The sequence below is a fragment of the Leuciscus leuciscus genome, assembly GCF_965113295.1.
Source record: "Leuciscus leuciscus genome assembly, chromosome: 15".
Classification (NCBI taxonomy): Eukaryota; Metazoa; Chordata; class Actinopteri; order Cypriniformes; family Leuciscidae; genus Leuciscus; species Leuciscus leuciscus.
In genome coordinates, this window is record NC_138739.1 from 30,257,127 (window position 1) to 30,278,856 (window position 21,730).

Below are 21,730 nucleotides of genomic sequence, written 5' to 3' on the forward strand. Positions count from 1 at the left end.
AATACATGTCACAATTGAGTAAACTGTCCTCTCATTGGTCAGAAGTGTGTCATTTATGTCTGACAACATTGCCACAAAATTTATGATTTTGAGCTGGAATCATTCATAAAGATATTGGTTCTTTGGTCCGTCGGGTCAGACTTTTTGACTAGACGCGAACCACTCCAGAGTTAGTCTTCATTTGGCCAGAAAACACCTCGTTCAGGTGATCTTGGACCAACTGGTTTGATGCGTATTCGAGTGCAACTGCCGTGTGCGTATATGCATAAAACAATTTTTTTTTTTTTTTTTAACCAAACAAGCCAGGCGTGAAAACACCCTGAAGCCAGTGTCACACCAGACATTACGCACATGACATTTCTACAAACGCAAAAGTCGAAATATGACGTCAAACTCTACAATTTCTTTTTTTTAAACAATTCCATGTATAATATATCCATCCATAATGTAAAATTCTACATATCTGTCTTCTATTGGGCACACATTTTCACGTGATACAAATTCTACATACTTGAACTTTAGACCGCAGCAAATTCACATAGTTTTCCGTCCCCTGTATTCGCATACATATAGATATAGAAGCTAATATATTGAAAAAGCGCAGTGTGACCGAACCTTATGAGCAAAGATATCATACAAATTTAGAAGACATTGCTCACAATCACTTGGGCTTCTTTTATGGCATATTCTTGGATCCTGACAGCCTTTTCTCATTAGGAGCTTTTTAATGTATTAAAAAAAGAGCAGCGTATACATTCTTCAAAATGTCTCCTTTTCTGTTCTACGGGGGTAGAAATATTAAATTCACAAGTTTTTGGGAAGAGCGTAGATTCCATGTGGGTGTAACAAACGAATTATGCCATTTGTGATCAAAATAAATTACATTACTGTATTGTAAAGGGCCGTTCACACCAAAGATGATAATTATAAAGAAACAGTTTTAAAGAATAATTATTCTCATTCTATGCGAGTAGAGAAGTCCACACCACAACTATAACGATAACGACACGGAGAAGCAATATTTTTGGAATCACTTTTAGAATGATGAACACTAAAACCTCGACAGCCAATCAGAATCCACCTGACTTTGAAGAGCTCAACCATTTAAAGTGGCAGGCAACATAACTGCAGTGCGCGCTTATAATAAACAGAGCATAAGTGCTTGTTGATGTGGATGCTATTACAGTTATACCATTGTTGTTGATGTGAACGGGCCTTAATACTGCATTTATACATGAAAAGAAATATGCTTCTAACTGACCTCAAGGATTCAAAGACAGAGCATTCAACAACTCATTTTAAAGCAATGAAGTTAAAAGGATCTAATGGCTAATGACAGAACACACACTTACTATTTAGTGGAGTCGGAGAGCTGGTACTCTCGCCTGCGGTCATAGGCTTCCTGGATGCCTGGATCCGCCCAGAGCATCTTTATTGCATTGATATAGGGCTGTTCAAAGGAGCAAACCTTCTCCACATCAACGTCTCGCACCACCAGAGCGTTGGACTGTGGATAAAGACACAGTACACAGTAAACAACCCAGTTTATGACTTAATGGCAGTGTAATACTAATGACTTCCAGAGGGGTTTAGCACCAACTAGGTCACAAGTTGTCGAGTTAAAGTTTAAGGATCTTCTTTAGGAAATATTAACTGATTCTGTAAAAGCAAAACATGAGAATAATTAACCCGTAATCCTTCACAGAAGACAGACAGCTGACCATGGTGTGACAGCAATAAAATTTACAAGTGAGGCTCGCAGTGCTTTTTATAGCCACGTTTATGGCCTATCTGGGTTTGATTTGCATCTCGACGTGCACTCTGGGCATCAAATAGATGATTACGGCGCAGTGACGGCCAGGGATTGTCACCTTGTTCTCTTCGTATTTGAATGGGATCTTGAGGTGCTCGGTGGCACGGATCATGGCCTGCATGGAGGTGAAGATGTTCTGGTAGACGAGTTTGGTGAAGCCGCGCTTGTCCTCGTCGGTGTAGCCTGTCCCGTGAATGATGCGCATCTGTTTGATGAACGTACTCTTGCCGCTCTCTCCTGTGCCTGAAGAGAGAAAGAGGAAAAAAAACACAAATGTTGGAATAGGATTAGATAATATTTCAGCTTCAGTATAATAACAATAAAATCAATACTTTAGGGCAACAAATTATTAAAATAATAATAATAATAATAATATTAAAAAAAAAAATAAAAAAAAATAAAAAAAATAATAATAATAATAATTAAAGTATAAAAGACAGCACCCCAAACAAACTACAATAATATATTGACTATTAATTTATTATTATTGACAGAACAAAGATCACTAAAGCCATTTAGGCAAATATTGATTCATTGTTTATTTAAATTTCTACACTCATTAAATTAATAAATAACATTACACATACACATTTAATAACAGCCTTGCAAAAGTATAAAAAAAACAGTGTCACAAACAACAATACATTTATTAATATTACACGCATTACTATGATTATTATACATTTGATTTTAATATATAGTAATGTGTTAAACTGAACTAAGATCACTAGACATTTATTGGTATCAGAATGTATTTAATAAGCCATGTTGACAAATTCTACACTTAAATAAAATAAATAGAAATAATTATAAACAAACACATTTAAAAATTTAAAAAGACACCTTCACATTTAAGATTACTAGACACTAACCGGTATCAGAAAACAATTATCCAAAATGTTTAATAACAATATTTAATAAATGTTTATGTGTGTCCTTATTGGTCTTTACACTTTCTACACTTAACAACATACTGCCTGAACTGCAAAATCATTATTGTACAGGCGTAATAAGTAACTTGAGTTATGCAGAACTTTAAGTTAACACATGATAATCTGATATTGGAATTGGAATATATAAAAAAAAAAAAAGTATGCCCCCCTCCCCACAAAATCAACTTTGAGGAGATAAAAACTTTTATTAATTTAAGTTCAGGATCTAATCTTGCGGTAAACAATATTAACATTATGTAAACACATACAGCACTTTAAAACAGAAATCCTATAAAAAGAACCATCTCCCCGTAAATTTCTTTGGTCCTGATGACTCAAGCCAATAAAAATGTTTTAGCCATCCCCAAAGTTCAACAATATGACTTCCCTGGAAACTTGGGAGGTCTTGGACCGGCAGGGGGAAAAACAAGTCAAGTAACTGTTCCAGTTTTCGAAATTTATCACGTTCTTGACAATACAATGTCAACAGTTTGGAAAGTCACGCTTCGATTGGTATGATAACCAGTTCCACAAGTTTTATCTTGGCATACATGCGATTGACATCCTTGACAACTGCCATTTATTTAAATAAACAAGAAAGGCTAAATAAAAAAATATAAAAAAACACAAGTGTAGGCCTATCAATATTGAATTGCTAGAACCCACTTTTCAGGTAAGGAAACAAACGATTTTTACATGGAGAAGTTCCCTGTGATGTCATTTTTGCAACTTAAAACATGCATTTCAGAGGAATCAGACATTTTTTGTTGTTGTGAATTTGTATTTAAATGCACCATAGTTCTGGGTTTCTATTCAAACAAAAGGTGTCCTTGTCTGGGCTTCAAATTTCATGAGTCACAAACACAAGCTTTTTTAAATTACATTAGTCTCAACCAGGCTTTAGAAATCTTTTCTAGAAGCCAAGGCCGAACGGTTGGTTCACACGCTCAAGATACTCTGAACCCGTAACGGGTTCGATTTCCCATCAATTTCCTGTCCCATCTCTCCCTTAGCCGAGTCATGGGTAGTTTTAACTCCAACAGCTGGACTGTCATGCTCCGGCCTCCCAGCTGACTGTCTGCTCCGTCTTCATCTCCGTCTGCCGGTGGTTTGCTGACAGGGGAAACCCAATAAAAAGCCTGGTTGCATAACCGCTGCACTCCTGGCTCCCTCAGCTTGCCAAATAGCTGCACCTCCCTGAAGCTTTCCAACAGTTGCTCCATAGAAATAGCACCACAACTGTTTGAACATTACTGGAGCACCTTGATATCAGGTTTTCCTCCATATTAGGTCATTTTGAGGGTAACAAACACACTATAGTTTGGTGGAATGACAATACTAAGACCATAAAAAGAAACCGGAGACCTGGTAGTGAAACTAATGCATGCGCAAAACAAATAGTGAGTTTAATTTTACAAAGCAAAGAAATAATAGATGGGTATTTGTCACCGTAAATTGCTGTTTGCAACCAATTTATTTCCGTAATTAGATGCATTTAATCGAAATGTGATGGGCAACATGGTGAGGGGGGAATCCTACATTTTATCCTTCGGGAATTGATTGGATGGTGAAAATACATACCCGAATATATACCCAAACGGAGGCTAACTGATTAGGAATTTTAAAACAATGGCTAAAAAGCTGTCTATTGGTTAAATAGGCTATTATCCAAACATTTAACCAAGTGGCATCAACAGAGAAAATAAAATATATAGGCTATTAATAACACCACCAACAACAACTAAATCTAATGTAAAAATATTTTACTACCAATCAGAAGTTGAGGCAGTAAACATATGGCGCTTTTCCACTGCATGGTACGGCTCGGTACGGTTCGACTCGGCGCGGAACGGTTCGGCTCGCTTCGCTTTTCCACTGCGTGGTACGACTCGGCTCGGTACTGCACGGTTCGGTTCGCTTTAGCTCGGTTGCTTTTCCACTGCAGTTAGTACCGCTTCAAAGTGGGTGGGACTGATCGTTATAGTTGCCGTCTCTACTGCCATGACATCATCATATTAAATGCGAATTTTTCATTCCGGGTTTCCCCATCCACTCCTCGGCAACCAACAAGAGGAACGTCTGCACCTCGTCCACTGACCACGATTCAGCCATTTCTTTTTTTGAATTTTATACTATTTTTTTTAAGCAAATACTTTTAAAACAGGCGCTACAGCGTTGGCTGTTGTCTACTGGCTATTTAAATCTAGCGGGTTTAGTGTCTCGTGTTGTAAATACAATGACGCTGGTAGTGATGATTCTGTCTGACCAATCAGTGATCTGCAGTGTATCACGTCACATTTTAGTATCGGTACGGTACGCTTGGAACCTCAACAGAGGTGGTACCATTTAAAGCGAGCCGAAGCGAGCCGTACCGTACCGTACCGTACCATGCAGTGGGAAACGCGTCATAAGTGAGCCGTACTGAACCGAGCCGTACCGTACCATGCAGTGGAAAAGCGCCAAAGCGTGCCGTACCGAACCGAGCCGTACCGTACCATGCAGTGGAAAAGCGCCAATAATAACACTTCAATAAAGGACAAATACTATATATTTAGATAAATTAAGAATCCTGATTTTTTTTTTGAAAATTAAGCAGCTCAACTGTTTTCTACATTGATTATCATATGACACTGAAAACTGGAGTAATGATGCTGAAAATTCAGCTTTGCCATCACAGGAATAAATTACATTTTAAAATATATTCAAACAGAAAACATTTATTTTAAATTGTAATACTATTTCACTGTTTTTACTATATTTTTGATCAAATAAATCCATCCTTGGTGAGCATAAGATACTTCTCTCAAAAACTTGTACAGACCCCAAACTTTTAAAATGTAGTACACGCCACGGTAATCATTAGTTCCAGGCAAAAAGTATGATATTGGATAAAATATTTTGAACAAAATAATAATAATAGAATAGTGTAAATGGATGAATTGTGCATAAGACCAAGAATATGTAACGCAAATGGTGCCAATTTTGATTTCATGACATCAAAATCTCCTAAGAACTACACAGGCATTCTTAAATATGACAGGTCAAAACTCAAGGTGACGAGGCCCATTGTCTCTTTATTGGGGAAGGACACAGCGTTCAACACCATTGAGACTGGATCCATCCTATATTCAAGTCTGTGAGCTCACAGTGCAGCAAAGCAGGTTACCATGGCAACATTTTTAAAGCATTTACCACACAGCAATGATTCAAAGAGGAGCCATACATTAGCAAGCCCTACTCTTCTTCCACCATCAAATGTGTCAATCCACCAACGGAAACAAAATGGCAAGCAGGAATTAGCAAATTTGTTAAACCATTTCTACATTTCAGCCATGCCAGGTTGCTGCTTGCTACAAGATAATATATAAAGCCAATAAAATGGCGTTGCAATAATAGCAATGCATGTTTTGTATTGCGAAACACTACTGGACAAGGAAATGAGGTGATGGGGTCCTATACTCAACTCCCTGACAAATCTTAATGACAAATATAGCTAAAAGAACAGCTACAATTACAATCAGTTATTGATTAGACTAAGCGAAACAAGATTAAAAATAACCAAAAAATAAACTCATGAAAAAATAAACAATGACCATTTCAAAGACTGTTGTATGTGCCATACATCCTCCTCACTTTACATTAAAGTGTAACTGTTGATTTTGAACCCGTTTTGTATTGTTACAATGTCGGTAATATATCTAATGTAATGTAAATGTACATTGTTTACATTATACTGTGTTAACTGGACAGAGATTGGCTGTGATTGGCTACAGTCAGGAGTTAGATCGTACCATAGTACTGAGACAGCTCTCATTAAGAGTCACAAATTATTTTGAAAGTCACGTTTCTAGTATCTGTAAAACCGCATTCTTCCATCTAAAAAATATATCTAAATTACGTCATATGCTCTCAATGACAAATGCGGAACAATTAGCTAGATTATTGTAATGCTCTTTTGGGTGGTTGCCCTGCACGCATAATAAACAAACTACAGCTGGTCCAAAACGCAGCAGCTCGAGTTCTTACCAGAACCAGGAAGTATGACCATATTAGCCCGGTTCTGTCAACACTGCATTGGCTCCCTATTAAACATTGTATACATTTTAAAATACTGCTGATTACTTACAAAGCACTAAATGGTTTAACTCTGCAGTACTTGATCGAGCTCTTAACGCATTATAGTCCTTCAAGTCTATTGCGGTCTCAAAATTCCGGCCATTTGATAATACCTAGAATGTCAAAATCGACTGCTGGCGGTAGATCCTTTTCCTATTTAGCACCAAAACTTTGGAACAGTCTTCCTAATATTGTCTGGGAAGCAGACACACTTTGTCAGTTTAAATCTAGACTAAAAACACATTTCTTTGACCTAGCATACACATAACACATTATAAACTTCTAGAATTCACAATGTTAGGCTGCATAGATTAGGTCAGCCGGAACCGGGAACACTTCCCATAAATCCTGATGTATTCAATACATGACTGGTGTATTTCCCACTGGTGTATGTCTGATTCCATAAATGGTGACTTGACTTGAAAAAGAATGGCATCTACGCTAATATTATTCTCTCTGTTTATCCAGAGCTTTACCGCAGTCCGCCGGATCTGATAAAAAATTCGGTATTATAAATTAAGGCCAGACAAGTAATTTGTTGAGGTCAATTTGTAAAGAAACACTACACACCTGCACACATATTCTGTATACCATCAGTGTTCTCACAGGTTTGCATTGTTGAAGTTTGCCCAGATATAATTCTATTTTATTTTTTATTTTTTCAAGGCTTGCATTCTCGAGCCACCAGGCACTGTTGTTGTGCGAAAGAGCGGGCCGGAGCACGTTAAGGGTTTTCAGTTAGAACGGTGTCGTGTGAGCTAATAACTTATAGGGCCCTATTTTAACGATCTGAAACGCAAGTGTCAAGCGCAAAGAACTCTGACTCTTGCGCCAGGCGCAAATCTAAAATGGGTTGGTCTGAAGTAGCATCATTATTCATAGGTGTGGTTTGGGCGTAACGTGAAATAAACCAATCAGAGCGTCATCTCACATTCCCTTTAAGAGCAGACGCGCTTTTTCCATAACGGATTGTAACTATTGTAACAGCGGATTTGCCAGACGCGCGCCAGGAGCGGTTCACAGCCGAGGAGACCGACGTTCTCGTCACTGCCGTAAAAGAGAGAAGTTACATTGAAATGGAGAAACCCACCCAAATTAACTTCGGTTAAACAGGCGTATGATAATTTGGGTAAATGTTTTAAGATAGATGTATGCTTTTATAATAAATTGTCTATCTATCTATCTATCTATCGATCGTAATAATGTATGATTTGCAAAAATGAAAACTGCTGCTTCTGTGTAGATGAGAGAATCAAAGTGTATGCGCATTGTGCACACGCTACATTGATTATGGCCAAGCATGCGCCCTTAAAATAGAATATGAATAACATGCGCAACGTGCCACTGACTTTAAACAATTTTTTCCTGGTTAGTGGCGCAATTGTTTTCTAAACCATCAAAATAGCACGAAGGAACGTTTGCGCCGGAACACGCCTCCTTTTTTGCGCTGAACCGCCCCCGGGAGCGCAAGTTCATTCCCTAGTTTAGCGACGTGCTTCTGTGGAGGGAAAAGCGCGCTTTGCGCGGGTGCAAAATAGGAATGATACATGCGTCGGTGTACAAAGTCAATTGCGCTGGGTGCAAGATAGGGCCCATGATCTTTGCGACGGAAGTGAATCGATCAAAACTAACTTTAGCTGGACAGTAACTGTATTCTAGAGCTGCTGTAAAGCCAAAACAATCTCTGTTACTTAAATTTCCTATTATCACTGTAAAGCTGCTTTGAAACAATCTATATTGTTAAAAGAGCTATATAAATGACAAAGATCAACACTTAAAAAACACGTAAATAGACACCTTTGACGCACTTCAATAAACACAAAAGCGACTGAAAGCAGTTGCCTCTCAGTGGGTCCCGATCCCGATATACCAGGTACTCGGTACTACAGAAATGTTGGTATGGTCACGTTTTCAAAATTTCAGTACCAATTTGGTACCGACGCGCAGGTACTTTTGACAACCCTAGGAGCAAGTTAGCAAATTTTGACGTACACCCATGAGTAGTGCACAATTAGACCAGGAACATGTATTAGAGTACATTTTGAATTTAATGTCAAACTTTTATTTTTGTACTGTCAAATATATTGGTATTATACTGGCAAAACTCATTAGATAACAGCCATGATGTATGGCAGCAATTTAACTGAGGCACATTTTGTAGGAAATTAGACAATTAAAATCATTTTTCATTTCAACCTATATTCTATAACTTACACATTCATCTGATTACACTCCAAAATTGATATCAGTTCAATCAAAAGTTCCAGCTCTACATAACCGGTTTCCCCTGCTAGTGTAAAATGGCGGATAGTAAAATCAGCTCACATCAGCTAATACACCCATGTCGAGATACAAGTGTGTGTGGGTGCTTGCTAAACACACATACTGGAGAACTGGAAGCGAGGGTAAGACAAAGCTTCCCTATCAACAGATGTAACATTTGAATCTTGCAGTGAAACCAGATTCTGCAATGTTTTTTATAGCATATTTACCACTAAAAGTCACTACAGTCCAACAAAAGCACACGGAGATGCCTTCAGACATGAACTTACAATAAATAAATAAATAAATAAATAATAAAAATTTAATAAAAACTCTACTCTGCCAGTCCCTCCTATTTTAATTAAATTAGAAAAAAAAATGGAAAAAAATACAAACAATTATAAAAAACTAAGTAAAAAAAAATTAAAATAAACACTGTGGGTTTTATAAAAGAAACTAGCTAATACTACTTTGCCGGCCCCTCCTATTTCACAGAATTAAAGAAAAATAATAATAATAATAATAAAAAAAAAGATAAAACAATATAATAATAAAAGTAAATTGTAACAAAAAAAAATTTATATAATAATATATTTTTTTTATATATATAGTCAAATAAAATAAAAATTAACAACGAAAGGCACTGTGGTGATTTTAAAAGAAAACCAACTAATTCTACTTTGCCGGTCCCTCCTTTTTCACAAGATTGAACCCGATACCGAAGCGTTGTTGAACAAACACAAACACTTTCTACAGTCTCTGCAACTCCAGCTCACTGGTTTGAACATGGAAATCATGAGGTGTGTATTAGCGGGCTATTTGCATGGTTTTAAACTTGCATGCAAATACCGAATCCTTATCGTTATGTGGTTGCAAATGCGAACCCGGCGTTTAATAAACACCACCACCACAGTGGTCAGATTGCTTCGCTTGAGTGAGGAGCAGAGTTTGAAACAAATCAGTTTTTTTTCCGAGAGCAATTCATCGCGAGTGGGTTGAGTAATACTTAAAATTCGGATTCTGAGCGGTTCGTATAGAAGCACTGAACGACACCAAGGGGCAACGTGGACTTTATTTAGCAATAAAGTGAAACGAAAACAGGCCATATGTTGGTTGCATGAGAACAATGTCAGCTTTGTGCTAGGTGTGTCCAAAAACAAACATTCTGTACAATCTTTATGAGTCATCGAGCTCCTCCACAACACTCAGGTGTTATAGACTCTATACTCCAGCGCGCTTTCGACTCGGCTAGGTAAATATTGGCTAGAGCCGACCGTGTGGCGTAACAAGAAACCTGGAAGTCCGGGTTGTCATTCAGACGTGCCCGCGCCAGAAACAAGTTGCTTAGTAGCACGTTTTCGTGAATAAGGTATTCAAGTGAGTGACGGACGAGATCTTTTCCTTGCTTTCTTTCTCTCTGGATCTCTGCCTCCAGATCATGTGACACAGCAACAGCGTGCATTCATGTGTGCAGCAGAAGTGTGGGCTGAAAATGAAGAGTGGTTGCCCTCGGCTCAAGTCCCTCCAGCAGAGAACGCCAACACACACACAGGCTTCTCTCTACCTCAATCAGCCTGTATCTTCAGCTCCTGCAGCAGAGAACAAAACGCAGCTCATACGCGCTGGGCCGCTACAACAAACCGGTCAAAACCATACAAATCGATGAATGAAAATAGCTGACGACGAATGTTAAAGGTGATTAATTGGCTCTGTGCTTCAATTTTGGATGCACAATATCATTGGTATCATATCAGTTACTTATCAGGCAATATTGCATATAAAATTAAATTAAATAAAAACTTTAATTACTTTTTCAATCATCTAGCAGTCATTTAAAATGAATCTTTAGCAAATCTGAAAATGAATATCCACTTTTCATACTGTACCTTATAATGTTGCAACGCCAAAATTCTTTTGTTGGAGTAAAAAAAAATATTTTACATTAAAAAAAAAAAACATTATCATCCAAAATTTCACTCTTTTCATCCATATATATACCTTATTTTATACAGATCATTTTCGCAAACCATGAATAGTTTACCGTTATTTTATTTTTAAAAAGACCTAAAAAAGTTCAGTTGGGTCTGTGCATGAACGATATGTCGATACCATATCAGTTAACGCACAATATTACGAAATCTTTTTGATTTATTTATCAGTAGATATTGGATATTTGCACATTTCAGATATTTTACGTTTTGATTAACTCTGCCATAATATCCATTTTTCACACTGTGTATTATAATGTTGTGATGCCACAATTCACTAGTATCATTTAAAATAAGGAATTAGAATAACGGCCATAATTTATCTGCAAAAGATGAAGGCAGATATGAATGTTGTGAACTTGCAGTCGATTGGAGGAAAGGAGAGGAGTTTGAGTGGACAAAATGATTGGAGAAGTCCTGCATACATCACCAAAGAGAAGTCTGTCATTTCAAGACAAAATCGAGTTATGATATTTTAATCAAAAATAGTCAAACAAACAAAAAAAGTTGATATGGATATGAGATCAATACCACGCATATATAAAATAGGGTGAATTTTCATTTCATGTCTCATTTAATTGTCAAAGCTACTAAGAGAAACAAAGTAAATGGAAAAACTAAATATTTTACACATTCCAAGAAACGAGCATGGAGACGGAACATTTAAAACAAATTACAAAAGTAATCTTACGAATTGGTTTCTAGTACAATAAAAAGTGTTGTAATCAGGAAAAAATAAACTGGTTCAAACAGAAGGCATTTATCTTCAGTATTCCAACTAGTGTTTGAACAAACATCAGATCTCACATGAATGTTGAGCATCACATGCAGCAAACTCTTCCGACACATTACTCTGGAAAGAAACGACAATATTAGGAAAGGTTGTCACGCTTACAACTTGATCAAATATTCAGAGCGAGGTCAAAGGCTTCAAATAAGCCATATCATGCCTATTTAAGCACACTTTAAGAATCCGGTTTAACCAGACATCCAAAACAGACGTTTTTCTTGGAAAGTGGGGGGAGGAAATCTAAGTGCTGGAAGACTTCTGAGGAACACGGCACAATGAGAATTTTTTTTTATAAACCTCAAAAAGAAACTCACCCCTGGTTTCACAGACTAAAATGCATGTTAGAGCTGTTTATAAGAGGCACGTTTATAAAAGCTACTAAAATGTCCTAATTGAACCAAGGTTTACTCCTGGCTTAATCTAAGCCCTGTCTGTGAAACCGGGCCTGAGCATACAAGTAAAACTGAAATCTGTTGATCTGTGAGAACATGGTTTTCCAAACCCCCCTAAAACACTGAGAGATGACAACTTCCTGTCAGCTTTCAGACAGAGCGGTCGAGAGTCTACCGAGACAGAAGCAGGAGGTTAACAGCGTTCGTTGGTCACGCAAGGCCCTCTTCCTCCACCGAGGCGTATCTTATTGCCGTCTTTCCTCTGAGAGTCTCGGCACAAAGGCTGGTTGTGTTGCACGCAGCTGGGCCAAAGCTTTCTAAGGACATGCATTCTATGAAGCACTTTTACGGGTCAGCCCACACCACACAACAAGCGCCCGTGACCGTGTCTGTTCATCTACGCAATTCGAGGATCCCTTTCTGACCAGATCAGCCATTTTTAACAGCAACCTGCCGCACGGCTGCCAGTTTTTGCCATTTTTGGGAACCGGATCGGCTTGTAAAACCACAATCTGGTCACAATAGGTTTCATTCTGCACGTTAGCGCTGCGTGCTCTCGCTGTGGCTCATCCGAGAGCCAAGGATCGGGTTAAAGATACTCAATCAGAAAAGATCAAATCTGGACTCTCTTTGACTTTAGCAGCGATTAACTGGGATGCAAACACCGTCCTAAATAGATTTCGCAACCCGAGTTTCAAATTAAGCCTCTGATCTAATTATTTTCATAGTTACTGCATCTCTCCGTTCTGAGAATAATGTAAGGACGCGTGTTATTGAAGCGCTTCTGCAGTACTGAAATATTCAGATACAATCTCTTAGGCTTAAATTGCTGACAATTTAGCTTTGCTTACAGCCACAAATGACCTAATGGCTCTGACACCAAAACGAAAGCAAAGAGCAGACTAATGGTCAGATCACGAGATGAATGTAAACTGACACTCGTGCAACTCTAAAACACTAATGTTCAGTGCTAATAAATTAACATCTAGACTTTTAGTGAAAGTTTAACGGGTAAAAAAAAAAAAAAAACACTGCAATTGTTCGGGTACTTTCATAAATTAAATTTCTACTATAATTTGGGAACTATTGAAATCGGATTTGAGCCATCAAATAGGAACTTTTCTGATTCTTTGAGGATTCATGTTTGATCCTTGGGAATTTGTACAAATATTTTTAAATACCACATGTAACCAAGAAAAAAATACAAACACATTCCCTATGTATTTGGAATAGCCTATAATTTACAATATTTTCCCCTAATATAACCAAGCAAAAATGTAAAAACACGCTCGCTATACATTTTAGAATATTTTCCCTTATATAACTAAATACATTCACTATATTGAATACATTTTTAAAATATTTTTACCCATGCAGGCAAGCAAAAACTGAAAAAAAATTATAATAATTCAATAGAATATTCCATTAAGTTCCTTCATATTTCCAGGTTTCCATGACTGGGATTTTTTTCCTTTTTGGATTTTTAACAAGATATTGCGGAATATCACAAAAAACACAATGCCTAACACATGAACTATATAAAGTAAAAATCATATATATATATATATATAGTAGCCAAGCAAAAATGTAAAAACACTTCATTTTAAACATATTTTTAAATATTTTCCCCATGTACTCAAGCAAAAATGGAAGAAGAAAAGAAAAATCACTATAGAATATGCCATGAAAGTCCCTGATAGTTCTATGACCGCTAGATCCTATTAGAAATGGGTCTAATTAAGATAAACATTCCATCAGCATTCTCTGTAGGATTTTTGACAAGGACATTTCGTGGAACAATCCTCCTAAAAGCACAATGCGACACGTGCATGAATTACATAAAGTGAAATCATATGTACACGAAGCAGTGAAAGTAACACGTTTTGCCTTTGATTTGGATTTAAACCGCATGTCAGCATCACTATGCATTAGATCCACAAAGCAATATGCGTTTCTGTGTTCGCCATCAGCAGCTGTCAGAGATGCACTTACCCAGTAAGAGGAGTTTGAGCTCCCGCCTGGCATCTCGCTTGTCTCTCCGGAGCTGCTTGTCGATCTCGGCGTTGATTCTTTTGGACTCCTTCGCCTCTTCACTCATGCAACAGGCCATCATGGACTCCAGAGTCATCACCACAGCGTTTGGAGATCCCAACCCTGATCTGACACACTTCTACGGTCCGCTTCCCTTTGCAACCGTGTCGAAAGAGGAACAGGACGGATTTGGGGGAATGTTGTTTAAAAATGCAGCATGCGATCCAGGATGCCTTATGATGGTACACGTAAATCGATGAAGTAAAATAGAGCACCACAACCTCAGCCTGCTCATACAAACGGGTCTATCAAACAAGGCCAAAGACTGGATGAGATTGGAGGCCAGATGTGAATCCAAAGATCTCCCCACAATCAGACCAACCCAAGCCCTGTTTTTAATAATCTGTGATGACTACCAACTAGAGTCCCGGAGGGACAAACTAGCCTGCCACGACATCCGTGCTGTCCTTTGCTGTCTCGCTAAGCTAACCGCCCCACTGCCCAGAATCACCGCAACACTGTCCATCAGCTACCCGGATCTCTGGCTAACACACGGCGACAGGTGGCAGAAGACAGCCATATGCGCTTTTAAAGACGCTGTGTGCACATACAACACTGACTACAGTGCAAACATTTGATTCCGAGCATACAAAACCCGATAAGTTAATTAGCTAAGCGCACTAACTAGCTTAATTGGGTGGGCTAACCTGCTAGCTAGCCGGAATCTTTATTTACACTACGCGCGCTGATTTCACCGCTCATTTCTTTGCATCCGATTGGGGTTAATGAATATTTAAAGACGAGAAATGGACGAAAAAATGACACAGGTGTGGGCTCCTAAAAAAATCGACGGAGTGAAAAAATTTCCAGATGATCGCACCGTCCAGTCCGGTGTGAGTCGCACACAAACCTGGAGCTGCGACAGCTGGAAAATGGAGCGTGAGTGACAGGGCGCGGAGCAAATCAGAGGTAGAGACGCGCGAGGGGGCGGGGCACGGAATGAGGCAAGGTTGGTGGAGGAACGACTGTGGAGCTCGCGGGGCGTGTCTCGCCACAAACCCTGCTATTCGACTGAATGGACAACGCCCATTCCTAGTCAAACATATCTGGTTAAGTCCTAGCCTCTGTAACACCTCAAATAGTTTAATAAAATATATAACGCATATGTACAAATGCGTATTACTCAAACCACTCACAGACTATATATACACATGGTGCTTCTGTTCCGTTTATAGTTGAAGTGACTTGACTTGAGTGGTGTCATTGTCAAACTGTAATAAGAGAGAATCAACGTCCAGATTTGCAGATGATTCCTAGCTCTTTATCGACACCATGTGGAAACTGCTTGGAAGAAAAGAGTAGGAAATTGTATAATTGGGGCACTGTTAAAATTGTGTCCACCCCTGACTATGGGACGTTTTAATTTAAACTTAAATGTAACACTTAATGAACAAGGTCCAGACAGTTTGTTCTTACTTCCAATTTGAATAAACTATTAACTATGTATATAACTATTAAAATTATATTTATCATAGTTGGAACTATTTAAAAGCTGCTACTGATCCTGTAGTTGGATGTAACCTATTTAAGCACTTGACTAGTCAAGTTAAGTCACCTTCATTTATATAGCGCTTTTAACAATATAGATTGTTTCAAAGCAGCTTTACAGTGATAATAGGAAATTAAAGTAACATAGATTGTTTTAGCTTTACATCAGCTCTAGAATACAGTTATTGTCCAGCTAAAGTTAATTTTGATTGATTCACTTCCGTCGTATTTCAAATAATTGCTTATAATTGCATTTCCATATAATAATTGTTACTAGTAAAATAACAAATTAAATATACCAGTTGTCACATAATTGACTCCATTGAATATTTCTCAGGGAAAGTTTTTGTTGTTGTTGTTGTTGTATAAAATCTTCTCTTCTTAAAGTCCAAACTAAAAAAACAAACAAACATTAAAGTCCCTCTGAAGTGCCTTGAAATGCGCAGCATTATTCAATGTGTTGACATCATTTCCACTGAAACAGGAAAATGGGGCGGGACATATCGAACAGCTTATCCTCTTTTTTAAAACTGCCAATGGCGTTTTGTTTATATCACAGCTCAGCCAGAGCTGTTGAGCTTGGTAAAGCCGCAGTTTCCTCGTAATCTCACTTTAAAGGGGTCATATGACGGTTCTAAAAAGAACATTATTTTGTGTATTTGGTTTAATGCAATGTGTTTACGTGGTTTTAGGTTAAAAAAAAGTTATTATTTTACACATATCTTACATTATTGCTGCTCCTCTATGCCCCGCCTTTCTGAAATGCGGTGATTTTTACAAAGCTCATCGTTCTGAAAAGCGCAAAGTGCTCTGATTGGCCAGCGATCCAGTGCATTGTGATTGGCCCGAAAACCTTAAGCGTGTGATGGAAATGTCGCTTCCCTTACCATATTTGGAACATCAGCTCCCCAGGTGATAATGTCAGTACTTACCTTATCAATTCGAGCCTGAATCTGATCCGAAAAATGCAGATGACCAAGCTGATCGATCAACTTTGCCAGCGCGACTGGACTTGAACGTTTTAGATTGGTAAGGTTTTATTTCATTGGGGACATAATTAAAGGGATACTTCACCTCTGGAAAGATGAATGTGTATTTAAAATGGGTCATTTATGTAGAAGAAATGTGAAATTATTTTTTAATTTGGAGCTTTCTAGACTGAGAAAAGCCAGAAAATGTATTTTTGGCTTATGTGGATGAAAGATAACAACTCCCAGAATGCACTTGCTTCGCTGCCCTAGGAGGCCACTCCCAAGCCACGCCTACCGGTAAGAGAGCGCAGTTTAAAACAACAAGGCTAGGCTACTAGTGAGTCTCCGTGACGAGTTTGCCCGAGATTTCGAGATCGCCCAAAATGTCCGGGATTCGGCTTTTGCGTTCTACAGTCGCCACTCAATAGGCTTGTTTGAGATGCGCCTTGCCTCGCCTGAAATGTATGCGAGAGTAGGCGGCTGTGGTGAGAGGAGGAGTGAAAAAAGCGCAGGCAAGCCGGACAGATCTCTCTCTCTTCTCGTAGTGGATCTGAAACCTGCGAGATCATAGATGGATATCGCGGGATTGACGCTTGTCCACAGTGTTGCTAATAAACAGGATGTAATTCAAGTTCTGTTGCTTTTATAGACCTTATCATAGACAGTATATAAACTGGACACAGCGACCCAAGTGAAGTCAATTAGAAGCTCTCACTTCCTAGGGGTCGAGCGTACTGCGCAGACTCAAACTGAGCTTGACGACGTAGATTTGACGCGAGCAACCTGTCTGTCTTCTAGTAGCTGTGCCAAGAGAAATCTGAATCATTCCCTTCCGAAACTTGCAGAGACGGAGAGTGTGAGTAGGAGTATTTTGTCATTTTGCCTCCACGTCCCCCCGATTGCCCGCGAGCTTCTCCTCCTGTCCATACGGTAATTTCTCTACTGTGCGACAGAGAGTCGCGTGGTTATGATGCAATCGTTAGCCTATTTTTACAAAAATTGCTTCTACGGGGCCATAACGTAAGCTACAAGGTAATGGAGCCTTTTATACATTTTCGTGTTTCTTTAGAAATAAATAATGGACAAATGGAGTCTTTAAACGCCTCAGATGTAAAGTTATTCGCTTTGAAAGTGACGCCAAAATGAATGGGAGTCAATGGAATGCTAACAGCAGGTGGGGGTCGGCTAATCAATGGCGGCGCCCGGGGAAGCTTCAAAATAATATGAAACCCTGCCCCCCTGGACCTTATGCGCCAGAGAAACGAGGGCGCCGCCATCTTTAGAATATTGTCTTTGAAATTCCGTTTTTGCGGTCGCTCTGTCTATTTCTATGGCATTGCTGTCCTGGAGTAATTAGCTTTTGAAGTGGATTTACTTAATGTAAAGTTAACGAAAGTTATCATAAGGATTGTAATGTTTAAACCAGATGTCTTAACAAATGTCAGTAGACCGGGAAGATTTTAAAACGAGCCGTTCATTCATAAATACGCAATATCACTGTGAAAATACAGACCGGAAGTCAAAAGACAACGAGCGCAGCGCTGAAAAGGGGCGGGGCTGCATAAGGTCTATATGAAAATAAATAAAATGAACTTTTTTCATTTTTAATTCCATTCCAAATACATGTTTATCAATAATTTTTTCTTTGATACATACATGTGTTTTTAGTTATTTATTTATTTTAATAAAAATTAAATTGCATAACCCAAAGAGATCGCACTGTCAGATAGTTTGGGAATATTCACACATAACATATACACATAAAACATGATATTAGAGTTTTAAAATCAAACATTTTAAAAGAGAACAATACATCACAGTTGTTTAAACCAATGAGCATTAAGCTGTGTCGTCAGCAAGTCGTTTCCCATCGTGCTTTTGATCAGCGCAGTCGGTGGAGAGCAACTGCGCCCGACTGCAGAATCCGACACGTCCGCCTTGCGCTCGCGAGAGATTTTTGACATACGTCAGCATGACATCAGAGCAAGGCGGACCGCACTCGGACACATTTCTAACCGGCATGCATCTCGCGCTGATCACCGGTGATCTGTTCTGCGCAGATTTTGCTCATCTCAAACAAGCCTATTATGTTTACTGTGGCGAGCAGGATGAGGCTGAGGGGCGCGGGAGAACGGCGCGAGGCCGGTGGCGTGATTACTGAGACGCACCGGTCTCGTATCTCTCACAGAGGAGCGGGAATTTTCTTAGCAATGTTAAAACGCACATCAACCGATCACTTGTTTAGCGTTCATGTAAACACTACATTCAGATTCACCAATCGGAATGAATTCAGCTAAATTGAAACAAAAGGTGTGCATGTAAACAATGAATGGCGACCGCAGAAAGCAAAAGCCGAATCCCGGACATTTTGGACGATCTCGACGGCAGGACATGTCCGGGGAAAAGAGTATTGTAACCCGTTACTACTCAGCTTTCTCCACAGAACAAGAGCCTGTTAGCTTAGCTTCCAAAAAGATGGCTGACACTATGTGTACATTCTGTGAGTGAGATCCCACCCTCTATGGGCGGGTTGAAAACATGCGGGACAGCCCCTACTACTGGCTGTAGTCTTTAGCCTCTGGCCAAAAAAATCCTCCGATGACGCAAAATGACGATTTTTGCGTCATCGGAGGATTTTTTCCAGACAAAAAATACATAAATCTCTCGTCTCAGGGGCATATGAGGGTGGAAAGCACGGTAATTCGAAAATACTACAGGTTTCTACTAATACAAAGCTTAATGCTAAATCCGGAAGTATCCCTTTAATGATTATAATGACTTATGCTGTCTTTTTACCCGTCGAGCCGCGCTACAGGGGGAGAACACTATGTAAACATGAAACCATGTCTGCATTTGTGATCGTACAAACGACACACAAGCGTTACTTTATACTGCTCAAAACTCGGGTTTGAACAGTCAGTAGCAAATTTTTAAAACATGAAAACATACTTACAGGCCTGTGTCTGTGAGTCAGAAGCGCCAGACTGTACGTGCAAAGATGGAATTTCCCCACTTTTTAGAATCAGCCTTTGTGCACAGCCGGCCTTGTAATCTCACAGGTTCTGGAAACAGTCCTCTGAAAAATGCACAGCATACAGTCGAATATTTTGGTTGAACTGTTCTGGAACAGTGTTGTAAATAAAGCTTAACCACTGTTTTCTAATTGTGTCCTCTTTTGGAAGGCCAAACAAGGTAGTTTGGCTTTCGCAACGAAAAACACAGCGTCTCCACAACATGGCGGCGCCACCAGCACCAATCATACATTTGGCCGGTGTTATGAAATTGAAGCGTTTTAGGAAGGCGTGGCTGAGCCTTAACTTTTACAAAGAATATCTCATTGCGTTTGAGACTTTGAGCTTTGTAACTCTGCAGATCTTATACATGCACAAGCAGCTACATAACACACTAAAGAAAAAGGAAAACAAGAAATTGCATATTATGACTTTAAAATATAGCTTTCTGTGCTGAATTCAAATGGATCCGATATGTTTTGTGGTCTGCACCAACTCGCACATATGATCCGCTCTGTGCTATGATCGTGTCTCTGGACTGGAGCAGACTGTGTGTGCGTTACAGCGGTTCACGTGACACTAATGTGAAATCAGACTTCATTCGACCCAGAGGAAAGCATATTTTCACTGTCTGAATTTGTTTCCTATCCCCTATATAGTGCACTATGTGCCATTCAAAATACTATTAACCATTAGAAAATACTAAATGTGTGAACAAGTGACCGATTTTAGCCACAGCTTCAGCGTCCATTTATAGTGTAGGGGCGGGACACTTCAGATTCTAGAGAGCATTTGACAGGAAAGAAAATCTGATGAGAAGATGAAGTGCAGAGTGATGTCATCAAAATCATTGATCCATATTGGCGAAAGTGAAAAGACTCTATGTTTTGAATGCTTATATCTTCTAAATGCAAATGTTGTCATTGTTTTGGAGCACACTTGCTTATAGATAACAGTAAGGCTAACATATTCATACTAAAAGCACAAAACACAATTTTAATTTCATGTGGACTTTAATGCTATTGTATGCTATGAGAAATAGCGACCACTTGTGATCGGATCGCTGAAAATGCAGGAAACATGGCCGGCCACAACACAGCTTATAATACTTTTCTGCTACATTTATACAGTACAATCAAATAAAACATAAATAGCCCGTTTAAACTACAGTAAACCATTGTTCTGATCAGCAGAAAACGTAATTAATAAATAGTGACAAACAAATGTGACAATCAGTCCCAATATACTATAGCTATAACTTCCCTGTGTGACATCTGTGTGACATCTAGCCCCGTTCTCCCCTACCAAGTAATCTAATAAATGAACACAAACAGATTCTAAACATTATGGAAACAGCTACTTTAAGTTGAAAACTAGTGTCAGTCACTTTAAATGTCAGGGCACATTCCAATGACTAATTCCCATCTGCTCTGCATGACTGAAACATACCCAGCACATTATGCATTAAAGTCAGACTTTCGGGAACTTTAATTGTCTTTAGTGAACGAACGTGACGCAATTGACAGAAAACCGCATTTGGAAAAACTCCTTCAATGTGTCACAGCCATTGTTTATTTCTAAGGAAGATTTCGCCATCTACGCCGTAGGTTTTATGAAGTAAGGTGAGTGATTCGCCTCTGTTTTCTCAGTTTTTGGGGGAGCGGGTCTACATTTTACCTCCCGCTGGACCCGCTCAAAGCGTTCTGTTATCAAACTCCACACAATGTTTCCTTTTCCAGCTCCCCAACTAGTGTAAGAAAACCAGACTGTCCGGATTTGCATTTAATGAAGGAATTACTTTTTGGCAGTTAAACTTGGCTCAGGGAACCAAACTGGGACCAAATGGTCGGATTTGGGCGAAAAAATGTTCTTGCCG

At 38.9% G+C, this 21,730-nt stretch overlaps 1 protein-coding gene across 2 annotated transcripts in view; it reads right to left on the reverse strand.

Moving 5' to 3' along the window:
* LOC309475786 (guanine nucleotide-binding protein G(q) subunit alpha-like) overlaps positions 1-15,292 on the reverse strand; it is a 28,013-nt gene extending 12,721 nt beyond the window's left edge. Inside the window, exons 1-3 of one of the 2 annotated variants that reach the window (XM_082138684.1) lie at positions 14,286-15,292; positions 1,872-2,056; positions 1,353-1,507 (exon numbers count right to left, since the gene is read on the reverse strand). In XM_082138684.1, the coding sequence (XP_081994810.1) occupies positions 1,353-1,507; positions 1,872-2,056; positions 14,286-14,421 (476 nt within the window). In that variant the 5' untranslated portion in view covers positions 14,422-15,292. The remainder of the gene's footprint in view (positions 1-1,352; positions 1,508-1,871; positions 2,057-14,285) is intronic. The other variant, XM_082138683.1, reaches the window with a different exon arrangement.
* Between the last annotated feature and the right edge of the window lie 6,438 nt (positions 15,293-21,730).